The sequence below is a fragment of the Podarcis filfolensis genome (genome assembly GCF_964270895.1).
Source record: "Podarcis filfolensis genome assembly, chromosome: 2".
In the NCBI taxonomy this organism is placed as follows: Eukaryota; Metazoa; Chordata; class Lepidosauria; order Squamata; family Lacertidae; genus Podarcis; species Podarcis filfolensis.
In genome coordinates, this window is record NC_139605.1 from 28,851,214 (window position 1) to 28,867,973 (window position 16,760).

Consider the following 16,760-nt stretch of genomic DNA (forward strand, 5'->3'; position numbering starts at 1 on the left):
CCTTTCCTGATGGAAATGCCACGCCATTTCTCAATGTTTGCATTTTCTATTTAAAAACATGCTGCTCTGGTTTCAAAAGTTGCTCACAGAGGCATTTGACGGACACAAAGCTTCCACTCTGGTAGAATTTATTTTGAGTGAGACAAATCTGAACCCAGGCTTTATTATTGTGGAGAATGGTCCTCAACTTGGATGTGTTAACGCAAGCTTATATTGTCCAGGCATTTATGGCAACTAGCTACTTGTTTTTGTCCCAGCCACAAGCAGACTGAGCATTATTGGTTTCCATCTTGTAAGCGTTGTCAGTAAGTGACACTGTGTGTGGTTCAGAACCTGCTTGAAATGGTTGGGAGTTTGTACCTGAACATAGACAATATCTATGAATTAATAACTATTTCTGTTCTCTCCTGCTGAGAAATAGCTGGCTCTGTATTCTGCCTAAGGATGGATCCAACACTAGGGTTGCCATACATCTGGAATTTTCTGGACATAACCAGGATTCGGCCGTTGGAAACGGTGTCTGGGCGAAAATCACTAGAATGACCAGGAAAATCCGGACATATGGCACCCCATGTCGGAAGTGTAAAAATAGCTCAAAAACTTCTTCTTCTTTTTAAGCTCTTGCAAGAAAAAAAAAGCTTAGCAACTTTGGCAAAAAGAAAAGAAAGCTCAACAACAACTTTGTCAATAAAAAGCTCAACAACTTTTGTGTCTGGATTTTCACTTTTTGAAATATGGCAACCCTATCCTACACAATTCAAAAATGTGTTTAATTACCACAACCAACCAAAGTCAATGTAGGAATATGCACCAGTTTCTGGAATATCTTCTGACAATTCTAATGCAACTCTGACTATTAAACGGCTTTAAAATAATAGGTGGGTGAACTGTCCTAAAATCAGATGACCAAGATCTTCTTATCACAAAGGATTAACAAACAAAATAACACCAGAGCCAGTTTCTCACTGCACTTTTAAGCCTGCAGCAATTTAACTTGAAGTAGGCATTAACCCCCTCCCCCCACTCAGAAAAGCTCTAATTTTTTCTGAAAGCTGCCTTGTGTTCCCATCAGGGAAAAAGGAGGGACAGAAATAAATATATAACAATAAAAATCTGAATTTTCTCCTGCTTGTTTTAAAAAGAATAATGTTCTTAAACAGAGTAAAAAAACAAGTCTTACCCAACCATAACTCACCATTGCTGCATAAATCATGAACAGTATTTTTTACACATGTACGTTTGTATGCATGCAAACACACACAAAAGAATGATAGTTAAAATGGCTTCCATTAGGTCTAAGGTAATGCATGCAAACGGTGACAAAAAAGCTGCAAACACACCAAGAGGACTAGCAGATTTCAAGCAGGGGGGAAAAAATCATACAAGCTATGCTAAGCCCATCTGTGGTGCTTTAGGGCAGCAATTTCTCCACTGTTGATTCTACCATTCTGATCATGGCTAAAACAGTTGCTGTAATTGGACTTCAGAGATGGACACCAATTGCTAAGCCACAGAAAGTGGATGTGTGTTGGGACTGTTAGATTTAGTGTGCTTTAACACTTCATCCACGAAAATTTTACACACACACACACACACACACACACATATATATATATATATATAATCTGCACGCAACACAGGATTTGGCAGGCAGCAATCACTTAGCAGGTGTTGTTATTGGCAGGGATACTAAGGAAACCCAAGTTGAGGAGTGGGACTTAATGAAAAACAGTATATAAAAACAGCTTTTGTGTGTTGCATTTGCAAATCTCTTTTTATTGCTACATATCATTATTTTTCAAACTATAAAATACAGCTACAGCAGCTAAAATGCTCAGTCATTACCTCACAGTTAAAAGGCTATTTTTTAATGCTTTGTTTTTACAGTTGCTAAAAACAGGATTTCAAAACAATCCTAATTGCTGTGGTTAGGGTAAAGGAAAATACATAAAAAATAGCCAACAGTTATGTCAGCTCTATAAAGACGGATGTACTGCCAGGTATGCAAAAAACACTTTTGAGCCAACGAAAGAAGAATGTATTCCTTCTCTCTTTTCCGAAGCGCAATTTGTAGCTATGAAAGTGCCATCGAAAAGCACATTGTGCCTTGGTTTCCCTCCGTCATCTGAACCTCAAGCATGAATGAAAATAATGGAACAGCTATTGCATTAAGCATATCAATGCATTAGAATATCAATGCTTCCAAGTTCTGTCATAAACAAAAACGTCAGAGAGATTAAGAGAATACTGGATAATGGAATATTCAGTTAAATTTTATTTCAGACACTAAAATAAAAATAGTGATGTGAACTGCTGTAATATTTCTTTTGACGATACAGGGACAGGTATTCTCCAGCCACTTCTACTCTCTGAATGCCTCACACAACAGGAGTGACTAGAAAAGCAGATATCTTAAGATGGGCTTCCCTAAATCATGGAATAGACTGTTTGAGCCTTCCTCTCTAAAGCAAAGCAAAGATTGACAGTTCATCTGAGGACACGCTCCTTCACTCCCAAGTCTCAGAAGAACCAGCAGACTAACAGAAAACAGAGGTATGCAAGACTACGAGGGTCTTGGAGTGCCTTAAGGTTCATGGAACTCCCGCCTAGTCAATCAACACAACAAAAAGTGGAAAAGAATACAGTTTCCACCTCCTGACCCAGTCAGGTTATGAACACAAGGTGGGCTGTGCAGAAGAGATCAGGAAGAAGGCGTCTCTCACCATGGTCCTAAAGACATGAAGAGAGCTATCATTTCACACCATCCACTGACTGTGAATTCCACAAGCAAATGGGGATTTCAGAGATAAGTTTTGGAAAATACATTGACTGCCTGTTACAATTTTCACCCAGTTCAGGGTAAGTTTGGCTTTGCTTCCCTCCTCCACAGGCATACCTATATAGTTCGGTCCTCACGGTATACCTGCTAACTTGCTCACTCGCCTAACCAATATTTTTCTTAACAAGAGTGCCTTCTTTTTGCATCCTGGCAAACACCTTGTGTGTACACGCCACCCTCACCCACCACATTTGAAAGCTGTTTATAAAGGGATTTCTTTCAATACGCACTTATTGGAATTATGCTCACTTCCGCAGGACCTTAAGCATGTGGCTGATATATGATAGCTGAGGAACGTGCAAGCGCTTCCAACACGCTGCAAAGAGATTGCTTATTTTAAGGAGATAATCTCATACATGCTTCTCCTTGTGATTATATCTGACAAGTTGCTGCTCTCTGTGGTTGGATGGACTCCTGATTCATTGTGTAGCACTGGGAACTGATCAAAGAGTTCAGCAAAATATGGTGCTAATTTATGTACCTAGTCAAGACCAAAGCACTTGACTAACGAGAAACACCTATGGCAACCAAATAATAGACAGCTAAAGCTCATATTGTGCAGCCAGATCCTCAATTTTTAGCTGATGGTGAATTTTTAATGCAAGCATTACAAGCCCCACTCAGCCGCACTTTTACATCCGTGTTTTATTAGTAAGTTTGCATCAGTTCTTACTTTCGCCTTTAAAAATAGGCAAAGATATTAAAGCTAACATACACCTTGCATCAGTCATAGGGAGAAGGGAAAAATTAATTACTGGGTGTAGAGAATACTTCGCATTACAGTATTGGTCATCAGATCTCTCCCAGTCAAAGTTCTATCCTGCTGAGTTAAAAGGAGTGAGGTCTAGCCTAGACTCTGTGATGCCTTTGCTATTTCCCCCCTCACAGGGAAAGCACAATATGCAAAACACTATATTCCTACATTTTATAATTAATTTTCGAATGCTTCACCTATACATATTTTAATAATTTCTGATTTATCTGATGGTATCTATAATAAAATTTTCTATATTTCAATAAATGAAAAGAAGGCCGTTTCAATCCAACAACAGAGTGTCACACAATATAGGCCTGTCAGGCACCAATTTTTACTTCTAACATGTAAGTTAAAGGATAAGGAATTTATAATGCTGCCTGTGAACGAAACCACTTTTCATACACAAATGTGATCTTTTTTCCCCCCCAAAGGGTAATACAACAGTACATTTACATAAACTAATCCAAACAATCTATGTATTTGACAATGGCAAACCTCACACAGACTGCCTATTGTTGGTTTACATCTTGGAGTTCTTTATGTTGGCTTGTAACACTGCTCTAGCTGTCAAAGGTTTGACTTGGACTCTAAATAAATGGTTATACAAGTGCTGTGCAGCGATATTGGACTTCTTTGGAAAAGAAAACCTGCTGTGTATGAATTCAAAAGCTATTAATTTTTCAGTCAAAAATATTCATGCCTATTTCTTTTAATAGAGAAACACTGTGCTGAGCAACTGAGAGATAATGTTGACTAGTGGTACAGAATTTTCAATAGAGCAGTTAAAAATAAATTTAGTAGGAGGTCCCCATCAAAGCTATAATTTTCCAGAATGTAAAACATTTTTAATACTAATCAAGAAAGTGCATCCTCCCTCCCACATTGCCTAGATCAGTTTTTTTTCCTTTCCCTATGCTTTTTCCTGTTTATTAGCTGTGTTGCAGTACTTATCATGGCATCCCCAACTGGTATGGCTGGAGCTCACGGTCAAAAGTTCCCAGATTTTCAGCAGCCAGATACTGGTCAGATGTCTGAACACTATGCATTACCTTCCTACAGATTATAATCCCTATTGCATGGATGACGCTTGTCCACATGTCCACTATAAGAATCCCTGAAGTACCTTTCCACGAAGTCATACAGCATCACCAGCAAAGCTTTAGCAGTGCAATTATAAAGCTGGTATTTAGTGTGGGCCAGGGGTATGTGCTCAGTTGGGCAGAGGTAACCTACATGTTGCTTGAATTCATTTCTAGAGTGTTACCACCTTGTAGATAAGAGGGGTGGGTGTTTGATTATGGGTCTAAGAGAAGAGAGCAAACTCATTATTTCATATTAACAGAGTTGTCGTAGGAGCTCCAGATATTAAGAAACAAGGTTCTTACCGAAGAGAGATAGAGCTCTCCAACTAAGCTTCTCCATCTTTTTATCATATGCATATTGTTTAGTGTTTGTTTGTTTTTATCATATGCATATTGTTTAGTGTTTGTTTGTTTCTAGAATGGGGATTACAGGATTAAGGAGAAAGCATATCTTAACTGTGCATTATACTTAGAGAACCATTATGCTCTTTGCATCACTGTATAAGAATCTACTCTGCAGAAAATCCTTTAATAAGATGGATCAAGAGAGTGAAAGGGATCAGGGATTCTAATGAAATGTTTGATCTTATGTCAGAATCAGAGTTCACATTCAAAAATTTTGATAAGCAAACATCTTAAATGCAAGATACTTTAATTTTACTCCTTTAATTAAAATACCTTAAAATTCCTAATTGCTTCATGTGATTATTCTAAACCAAGGCAGTGATTTGCCTTATGATTTTAAGATCTGTAAGATTTAAAGGTACACTGTGTTTCTTTGATTTTATTCTGAGTTATGCAAATATTAATTGATTATTGATGGTCTATAGTCAACTTTAATCAATTGGCAGATTGTAATCAATATGCAGTGATACAGCACAATAGTCAAGTATTGGTTTACTTGTTGTATTTTTTACTTTTTTGACCAGTCTAAATAAAACAAACACATGACTAACTAAATACAAGTCAAAGACGATTAGCCCAGCAAATATGGTAGCCTGCCTATGAGCAGTTGGTGGACTGAAATTAATGTCTGAAACAGAACACATTATTGAAACAGAGAACATCAAAAATATATAAGCACCCTGCACCTCTGTTTTCCTGGAAGGGAATGTGTATTTTGCAGGTTCCCTGGAGAATAAATTGCTCTAGAACAGTGATGGGGCGGGGGGAATATGGGGCTTTTTCATATTCAATGAAAAATGAGGGTAATAGTAGGCTTTTTCATATTTAAAACCTCTCATGTCATCCCTTAATCTTTTTTTTTTAACCAATAAATACACTTCACATAGTAGGACCTGTTTTAACCACTGTGTTGTTCACCGTTATGTCATATTCTCCACTTTTTTCCTGTGCAGCTTTTTAGAGTTATTCTAGGCTATGCTTTTAGGAGATGAATTATCTCTCTATAGGGAAGAGACACACCTAAAAAAAGAGATGGGTAATGTTGCTGGAGGAGACTCTTGAGAGTCCCATGGGCTGCAAGAAGATCAAACCACTCCATTCTGAAGGAAATCAGCCCTGAGTGCTCACTGGAAGGACAGATCCTGAAGCTGAGGCTCCAATACTTTGGCCACCTCATGAGAAGAGAAGACTCCCTGGAAAACACCCTGATGTTGGGAAAAATTGAGGGCACAAGGAGAAGGGAATGACAGAGGACAAGCTGGTTGGACAGCGTTCTCGAAGCTACCAGCATGAGTTTGACCAAACTGCGGGAGGCAGTGGAAGACAGGAGTGCCTGGCGTGCTCTGGTCCATGGGGTCATGAAGAGTCGGATACGAATAAACAACTAAACAACAAGTGTTGCTTTCTGCTCATAATCTTGCAAACTGTTCAGGATTTCCTTCTTGAACAGAGTATGACACATTCCTTCGAGCATTCCTTATGACGTGAATCCAAAACTGATTTATTATCTAGAATATGATAGGTGCTATATAAATATTAGATGATTCTGATCATCTTTATCACTTTGTGTTTGTTCATAACCTACTTAAATATCTGGCTTTTATAAAGTGGGGATGAAATTCCATAAGATGGCTGACCAGGTACTGTGGTACATGCTATCTGCATCCCTCACAATATTTATTTCACCGTGGTGAGCTCTTCATTTATTTTATACATGTAAATTAGGAGAACAGCCTTTGAGCTAGTTTAAAATGTATGCTGCAGTCCTAAACAGACTTACTGGGAGCTCTCATTGTGCTTAGTGGGCCTTATTTCTGAGTAGACAGTCATTCCTAAAACAGTTAAAGCATAACTTTAAAGTCTACTCTTTAAAGTCCAGCTGAGTTCGCAGGTAAATGAGTAGACTTGTTGGCTTACTTTTTGCAAAATCAAATCAAATACACATAAAACACTTAGGGCTGAATTCAGCGTGGCACTAAGTTGAACATTTTGTTAGTGCAAGGATTTCTTCTTGCACAGCAGAGCATTGTTCCCCCTCTCCTCCTCCCCTGCCCCCCATCTGCTTGGGGATTTCCCCCTAACCCTTCGCACAAGTTCTGAGGACAGCACAGGATGTGCACAGGGGAGGGCGCAAAATGGAGAAGAATGTGCATGTCTTCACTTGGATTGGTATTTTAAAGTAGCCCACATGTCTTTTATGCTCTTAGGTAGGAAAAGAGGCTGTTGTGAAGCTTTATTCAGTCAGTGCAGATACTTACAGGCTGAGGTGTAGCTTTTGGTTCAGTTGACTTTACATGTAGGTGTGTCATCATAGCTTGCAGGCGCTCTTTGTCTTTCGAAAGCTAAACAGGAAAGGAAAATGGCATAAGTTATTTTTGTGAACAGAATCCAGAACAAACAAACAAAAACTTATTAATTTCTCAGAAATGTTATATGGTGCACGCTCGCGCTCTCTCTCTCTCTCTCTCTCTCTGTGTGTGTGTGTGTGTGTGTGTGTGTGTGTGTGTGTGTTTGTAACAAAACTCTAGGTGCTGGGTATCAGCTTTTTGTGAAGCAAAATGCATTAGCTCTCAACTGAAGCAGCTCTAGACCTGCTGGCACCAGTGCGTTCATTGCAGCAGTGACAGCTAAAAGACATTAATGAATCATATTTGCTCACCAACCCTGTCCCAATTCATGGGCAAGAGGCAAAGCACAAAGGAAAATGTGGTGAGTAAAAGAAGTGTGTGCTCTTTTGGTTAAACTTTTAAAATAAACTTAGAAGATTCCCTACCCTCTGGAACTATTCTGCACTGCTCCAATGGTTTTGCCCCCTACCCAGCATCTTCAATGAGAAGGAAACAAATGCTGCTAATTCTCAACTCTTGGGGAAAAAATTGAAGGTGCACCAAACTTTTGTTCTTGCATAGAACAGGAACTGGAGAAAGCTTTAATTGTGGAAGAGGGGGAAAAGAGAAAGTAGGGCTTCTCCTTTTCTTATTCGCATTTGCCTCAGGCCACCAAGATGCATTCAGTTTTGGGTATTGTTATGGGTTCTGTCCTTTATAGTACTGACTGGGTGCTGCTCATACAAAAAAAAAAAAGTTTTGAAACTCAAAAGACAATTGAGATGGTATTTTGAAGAAGTTCTTTTGCTGGTGCATGGACCTCAAAGCACAAAATACACATATGTATGGTTAGGGCCTTTGAGTGAAGCATTATGCAACAATAAAGGCTGCTGGATTACCTGTATTCCAAGCTTTCTACTCAGGTTATAAAATATTTGGACAGGTGTATTTATTCATTTTAAAATTATGTATTACATTTCAAGAGATTTCAAAGCTATTTGCATTTTTAAAGCAAAATCAAACATATGCAGTATAGCTAAAACACACAGAGCTAAAACAAATAAAACATTAACCAGTGCAGTCCCATACATGCCTTACTCAGAAGTAAGTCACAATGTTTTCAATAGGGATTCCTCTCAGGAAAGGGGGTATAGGATTATGCAGAATAAATTTCAGGAGCCATGGAAATGAACAAGACAGATAATCAGATATTTAGAGCAAGGGCAGGACTCTGTAAGTGAAACATTTGAAAGACTTCTGGTTTCAAGACAAAAACATAAAACAAAGAATGAACGGATTCTTTGGGCTGCTTTTCTGCGGGTCAAAAAGCAATACTAATATAAACCCTTAACTCCATTAGCAACTCCTGTCTATTCAGTTAGATCATCCAGAAGAAGTCGCAAGGGCTTGTTAAGCCATGGATGTGAGTAAGCTGTCATCAGCATGGCACCATAAAGGGCTCCTAAGGTCTGGAAGTTGTGGCTGCTAATGGTATTTTGTGGAGGGGAGGCTGCACTTGTAACTTGTGACTAAATGGTAAACCAGAGGGCCACTTTCAGGGCTATCTGTGTTATGAATTATGTCTTTGAGAAATTTTCTCCACTGTGTGCATTGTTTTCTGCATGCTACATACTGTGCACACGCCTATTCCATAATAATTACATACTGCTAGTAAGCAGTTCCGCAGTGGTTCTCTCAAAAGTGCAAACAACCACAATGGAAGAGACACATTTTTCTTATATTATAGCAGACAGGGCTTCTTGTTTGACACACTTTCATTTACTGTTTAAGGATCAATTCCACGAAGAAGGAGAAACTCATGTATTATGTGTGGAAAAGCCCTCAACCTTATGCACACAGCTTAGGCTGCAATCCAAACACCTTTAGAGCTAGGCTCCGGATTGGGCTAAGGTGTCCCTCCACCCAGCCACGTGGGCCAATTTACAAGAGAGTCACCCCAACGGTGCAGAGCTCCCTGTTCCACCCACTGAATGTGCAGACAGGTGGAAACACCTGGATCCCAATCTTGCCTCACTGTTTTCACTTGATGTCTCCGGGCCTGATCTGAGCCAGCTCCAGGCTGCTCCTGCCTTCTGCCATGAGTGATGGAGTTGTGAATGCAGACCTCTTTAGGAACACAGGGACCTGTCATTGTAACACTTTGCATTTAATGCTCACTACTTGTATGCAGGACCTGATTTAGGTTTGATGAGGCCCTAAGCTCCTGAAGGTAATGCGGCCCTTTATATGTCCAGTTGTCCTTTGTCAAGAAATTGTTGCTGTTTTTTGTGTTGAATATATGCTATCTGCTATCTGGTATCTGAAGAAGTGTGCATGCACACGAAAGCTCATACCAAGAACTAACTTAGTTGGTCTTTAAGGTGCTACTGGAAGGGAAAAAAAATTTTTGTTTTGACTATGGCAGACCAACACGGCTACCTATCTGTAACTGCTATCTGGTAATTTATGGACCTAATAGGTATCTAAAGCGATTTGCACATAACAGTCCATGCAGAATGTAGGCAACCTATATATAGCAATGAGCAAAGCAGTGATATTTTAGGGAGCAGGCTAGCAGGCGAGGCCCATTACTTACATCACAGGAGCCTACACAACACAAAACACTGTTGCTGTATGTAGGTTTTATTTTATTTGTTTTTTTTATCTTATATTTTGGAAATGTACAACCAGGTTTTTTTCCTTTATTTTTTTGGGGGGCCCCAAGAGAGTGGGGCCCTAATCTATAGCTTGTTTAGCTTATACGTAAATCTGGCACTGCTTGTATGTGCTGCAATGATCAATGGGAGCCTCCGAAGAATCGAAACAAACATCGGTAAGTTTCAAAACAGGCATGGTTTATTATGAAGATGGCCTGGTACACTAGCTTGTTCCAGCACAATCCCTGGTTCACCTGTGATAACAAGCCTCATTGAAATAGAAACTAAACTCTGCCGAAGCCCTGCTTCCTGGTTGTGTAGTAGCAGGAAAAGAGGGCATGAGTGTCAAAGGCTCTTAAGAACTGAACCACAGTTTAGCATTATGTGCGATTGAAGCCACTAAGCCAGACTATTGGTCCATCTTGTTAAGCATTATTGACACTGTTCAGCAGCCCTCCAGTGTTCAAAACAAGGGTCTTTCATCCCTGCCTTGAGATGCCTAGAGCACAGGTCTTGCATACAGGTGATTTAACCCCTGGCATTTCAAGTTAAGAGCATCAGGTAGCAGGTGATAGGAAATATTTCTGCTACATACTCTGAAGTGCTACTGCCAGTCTGAACATACAACAGCACCTGAGATTTTAAAAAGTCTGACTTGGTATAAGCTCGTTTCCTATGTATATATGGAGGAAGGTTGTTCTTTGCAGTGTCACCATCAGAAATTTTAATGAAGCAGTGACTTGCATGCATTTGATGACATGGAGTCTAGTCCATGAAAGCTTGTGCCTATTAAAACGTGCTGGTTTTTAAGATCCTACAAAATGTTACATTGTTTTTGCTGCACAGACTAACACAGCTCTTCTCTAGGAATTGGGAACTATGCTATCTTTCAAGGGCTCCAATCTAGAAGCTAACAGAGAAAAGGCAAAATATAGCACAAGGGGTTTTAAATCCATATTTTTGTGAGAATAATACCCAAGGATGAATAATAAACTACAGTTTAAATACTTCTTTCATTTGGAGATGGAAGCGCTGCAGAGAACATAAGAGGTAAAACTCCAAGTGTGCAAGTTGGGGGTCTCAGGTGTTCATGGCCGGGAAGTACAATATTATTACATGACATTTATTTTCTACTTGCATTTCTTGGAGAGTTCACAGGAGTCAATCAATGCTCCTTTTGCTCTAACTGTTTTGCAGACAGTGCAAGCAGACATAATCTCAGGAGTCAAAGGGCTAACTTGAGATCAGTTAAGTCAAATCTACTACAGACTATGGTCAGCACTTGCTATGAATTAATACAGGGATGGGAAAGCTCCAGACATTGCTCACCTCAAATTCCCATCAGCCTCAACTGGCATGGCCAATGGCCAAGGATAATGGGTGTTGCAGTCCAACAACATCTGGAAGGCTATAAGTTCTCCATTCCTGAACTAATGGGACATATATACCTTGGAAGTCAAACAGCTTAGTTCTCGAACGTTTTGGCTCCTGAACGCCACAACCCCAGAAGTGACTGTTCCGGTTTGCGAACTATTTTTGGAAGCCGAACATCTGATGGGGCTTCCAATTGGCTGCAGGAGCTTCCTGTAGCCAACTGGAAACTGCGTTTTGGTTTCCGAACATTTTGGAAGTCGAACGGATTTCCGGGACAGATTCTGTTCGACTTCCAAGGTACGACTGTATATCTGTTCACAGAAGTTTCTAATGATGGAAATGTTCTGGCTAATCATTTATCTGTGCTCACAATTTTATTCACTTTAATCAGTTAATTAATTTTGGCTTTACATGTATTTTGGGATCACTTCTCATGTTAAGATTTTTAAGCCGTGGGAAACCATTCACACTCAGGCCCGAAACTGTAATGTGTGACGGCTAACCCAAAAGTATAGGAGCATTATCCACAAGCAGGAACTTGTCAGAAGCACATTATCTCCCAATGTGAGGTTTTGCATAGAAGTCTTTGTAAAATACTGTATGAAATAGTGTTTTCCAGATAACTGAACAGCTGGATACCAGTGGTGGCCACACCAATATTACAAATGTGCAACCCCAAAAGAAGCCCCCTAGTCCTGTCAACTGCTTGAAGAATATTTAGTTGATTAATCACGATTGATTGATTGATTGATCGAACAATACACCGCTTGACTGTAAAATACCCCTCAAAGAATAAAGTTAATAGATTAATGTAAAGGCTAGCAATGGAGGCAGGCAACGATGACATAAGGTCCTGCCCCAGCTGGATTGTCCTCTCCTCACCCACCCTGTGGGAAGGAAGGTGAGACGTGTGAAGGCAACGATAAGATCAAGGCCTACTATAGATGGGTGGCTTTCTCCCCCCCCCCTCTAAAAGAGAAGCTATACACTTTATATCCTTTATTTGTTTTGGTATTTCAAAACTGTGAACTGCCTTGGAGGAACGGCAGCCTATAAGTGCAATTACAATTGAGAAATAAAGAAATGCACTTACATTTAAATTAAATCAAACATTTAAATTATGTAACTAGAGTTTTGATATAGGTATTGCTTTAAGTACTGCTAGAAGTGTGAAATCACTTGCAATTTACACAACAAATATTACCACTCATTGCTTAGAGGAAAGACCATCTTTAATATTTTCCTTTCCCATGCCCTATTACTTAAACATACTGCAACAAAGATAGCCTGAATACATATGAAATTGCAGCTCCACCAATCAATTTTAGTCACCAATTAATCAACCCAAGTTTTTGTTGCTTAAGGCAACAGCTAAACTAACGACGGCTTGGAGCCCCACATCTATTTATTTTAAAATTATATTTATATCCCACATTTCCTCCAAAGAACTCAAGGTGGGGTTAACAGTTCTGTTTCCCATCTTATCCTTACAACAACCCTGTGAGGTACGTCAGCTGTGATGAGTGACTGACCTGTGCTCATCCGTTGAGCTTCATGGCTCTAGTCCAACACTCTAAGAACTACACCACACTGGCTTTATGTAACACAAAACTATTATATCGTAGTGCTGTTCTAGTGGTATGATCATCATCATGACTGACAGTGTGATCTTGGGAGCGATTCTCAAGGAAGTGCCAACGTATCGTATTTTTCCGTCTATAAGGCACCCCCATGTATAAGACGCTCCCTATTTGGGGTGTTACTATTTAAGGAAATGTAAGGAAATTGGGGGTGTATAAGACGAGCCCAGATTTTGAACATTAGTAAAGGTAAAGGGACCCCTGACCATTAGGTCCAGTCGTGACCGACTCTGAAGTTGCGGCGCTCATCTCGCTTTATTGGCCGAGGGAGCCGGCGTACAGCTTCCAGGTCATGTGGCCAGCATGACTGAGCCGCTTCTGGAGAACTAGAGCAGTGCACGGAAACGCCGTTTACCTTCCCGCCGGAGCGGTACCTATTTATCTACTTGCACTTTGACGTGCTTTCGAACTGTTAGGTTGGCAGGAGCAGGGACCGAGCAATGGGAGCTCACCCCGTCGCGGGGATTCGAACCGCTGACCTTCTGATCAGCAAGTCCTAGGCTCTGTGGTTTAACCCACAGTGCCACCCGCGTCCCTATTTTGAACATTATTTTAGAGTAAAAAAAACATAGTCTTCTACACGGAAAAGTACGGTAATTGTGCATGCAGGAATCCCAGATTTGTGTGGAGGCAGCCAACCTGGAATGTGGGACAGGTTATGGTGTCATACTAACTCCACCAGCACTTTACATAAATAGTACATTAAAAATGCATTGCAAAAAATGGGCACTAAAACTATGAATTTTTACAAGGGACTTTCTTCTTTCTTTTTTTTTAAAAGCAAACTAACACAGAAATTTGGTGAACTGAAGGAAATTGACAGATTGGTCTATCCAGTCCATCCATTGCTATTACCTTTTTCATTATGTCCCTACACTGTTTTGATGTCAGAAGTGGAGGTCTTCCAGGACTTATGAGCAAGTGCCTGAGACCACTAACAAGCTTTGCTATCAATTCCCTGCCAAAGTATTTGTTTTTCTCACAGGGTGAGGAGGGGAAGAAATGGATGAGGAGCCAGATCTTTTCACCTGACTGTAGGTGGTATCTCACTGTGGAATTCAGTCTTTTGATACTCAATACTATTTCACACACACACACACACACACACACTTGTTTTCACATTTCCCAAACTATACACATTTTTGTCAGCACATTTTGAAGCAAAACCGTGTTTTGTTTCGTATACTTATTTACAGGAAGTGCAGATTACAGAGAATCACATCAAAATGTGAACCAAGATGAATTTCTCCACACTGTCCCTAGTAAATATCACTACTCCAGACTTTATAAGGAGATCTCTGTATTATATTGGCATCTAATGGGGATAAGTAAGAGATTAATAGCATAGGAACTGGTCCAGTGTGTCATCTAAATCCTCAGTAGTTATTGTCTCCTGAGGATGAAACCTAGGGAAGGAGCAGGAAAAAGGAGTGGGCCATAAGTTCACCAATTCCCTCCCTTGTCTGGACAGCAGGAAGGAATCAATAACTGGACCAGAAATCCTACATTTGTTAATATATCGATATAGTGAGAATTCTGATTGAAACTGAGGCCTGCTCATAAGGACTCCCTGTTTACTATCCTGGGAGTAAATGACCTACAAGGCTGCTAATTTAGGGAACCATCTACCTAAGGCAGGCCTGATATTTTGAGTGCTTTCAATTGTGAAGCCCTTTCTTGCTAAACTTCCAGCTATTCTATTACTGAAATACCTATATCTACACACACACACACACACACATAAACATACACACATACATTAAAAAACAACAACACGACAGGAAATTCACCTTTCTCAAGTTGTAATACACAGGTAATATTTTCCTGATAGATGACCTCCTCTGAGCTTACCAGCTTAAATTCCATTATTTTTGCAGCCAGCAAGGAAAACCTGTTCCTAACTACGTAACATTTTTCATAAAATACATCTTGCTGAAGTTTATCATTCCTGCTGTGTTTGATTTTCTAAAAGAAGTTGTATTAAAATATTGTTAATACTAATAAGAGGGCGTCATGACCGTGGTTTTGCAGAAAGTAAAATTTAGGAGGATATCTGGACAAAAGAATTCTAATTTGTGAGATAAGAAGATAAAAGGGAATTTTTAAAAATACAAGTCATGGTTATCTGGGAAAAGTAACAACAAAAAGTTTTAAGTGTGTTTTTGCTGATTTTTCTCTATAACTATTTGAAGCTGTAAATGACTAACTCAGTAAAATTCCAAATGTAATTATCTTCTGCACTTAGCCCACGGCTTTCCATATATCTCTACATTACCATCTTGCATACAAAATAGGATGGTTTTTTTTTTTTTTGAATGGTAACTATAGAATGTACAACATTGTTTTTAATTTGTCTTCTTTGGCTAACCTTTTGCCTACTCTCTTGCACACAAAGAAAGTCAATCCACAAAGAGCAATAAGGCATAGACAGGCAAGGGCTTGGAAGGATTTTTAAATACACTTAAAAACCAGTGATAACCATACTGTAGTTGCTCATCTTTATACGCTATAAATTCACTCCCTTAATAAATCCTTAATAAATTATATGTAAAAGCAAATCTTTTTTCCCAATATATATGTAGAGGAATTCATATATTGCAAAGTTGTGAGACACACACACACACACACACACACACACACACATTCATTAAGAAATGAATGTTTATCTTGATGAGTAAGACAATCTCCATTCCAATCTTGGACAAGTCTGGAAACCAGTACAAAACATTTCCATGTTTTCACCAATTCTACACACTGGAATAAAATGTATACACCCCCCCAAAAAAAGTTTCAGTATAGAATAAATTGAAGGATAAATTAAATTTGTACTGATAATTTTGAGTAATGTAGTGCATCCAAACTTCCATTTTCTTTTCAGCTTTATATATGAATAAAGAGGGATCCAAGATGGCAATCTTTTCAAATTTTGAAAATGATGGAAGCTCTTCTTTAAATTACAGTTGAGCTAAGCAAAATTCATTTCATCAGACTCAATTAATACTGGGAAATATTAATATAAAATATGATCTTTACCTGCAGCTCTAACTGTTGTACAACCTGCATTTGCACTCTACATTGGGCTGTACTTCTATCATCCAGCGCATGCTCACTGTTGAGATGTCTGTAACAACATAAAAAAAAATCATTCAGTGAAATGGATAAACAAAAAGGGAAGTAAATATGTAAGTACCAGAATGAGTAAAGCAGCCCAAAGATTACACCCAGAAAATCGGATTTTTATTTTTTTAACAATACCCCTGTCCTGGTTCAAACAGTGCTTATTAATATGGGTCTTTGTATTTTCAATAAATGAATGTTTCACATTAGTGACAAAACTCTGCAGAAGAGATTCCCCGCCCCACTGATAAGAAATACAAATATGACTAAGGAAACAAGCTAAACGTATTTTTACATCTATGTAGGAAAATGATGCTGGATAAATTGGTGCATGTGACAGATCATCACAACAGACTAAAACATTCACACGGCAGAAAATAAAATAGCACAAAACTGGAGGAGAAAAAGAGAGAATTAAATGGAGAAGCACAGAAAAGTATGTGCTTATGAGAAAATTGGTAGAATACCTGTTTTGAATATCTTCCTTCATAAGAGATAGTTTTCTAATTCAGCCAGTAAATAGTGTTTCATGTCTCAAATACTGTACTGGCACATGGTTTTT

General features: G+C 39.1%; 1 protein-coding gene across 50 annotated transcripts in view; it reads right to left on the bottom strand.

The window, feature by feature from the left end:
• Positions 1-16,760, bottom strand: part of FOXP1 (forkhead box P1) — a 534,652-nt gene that overhangs the window by 34,594 nt on the left and 483,298 nt on the right. For all 50 annotated transcript variants that reach the window (XR_014544949.1, XR_014544950.1, XR_014544951.1 and 47 more), the window contains 2 exons: positions 16,115-16,202; positions 7,342-7,425 (listed from right to left, as the gene is read on the bottom strand). Coding sequence is in view for 47 of the 50 variants with exons in the window: in XM_083601038.1 (XP_083457164.1) it covers positions 7,342-7,425; positions 16,115-16,202 (172 nt within the window). In the remaining 3 variants the exon portion in view is untranslated. The remainder of the gene's footprint in view (positions 1-7,341; positions 7,426-16,114; positions 16,203-16,760) is intronic.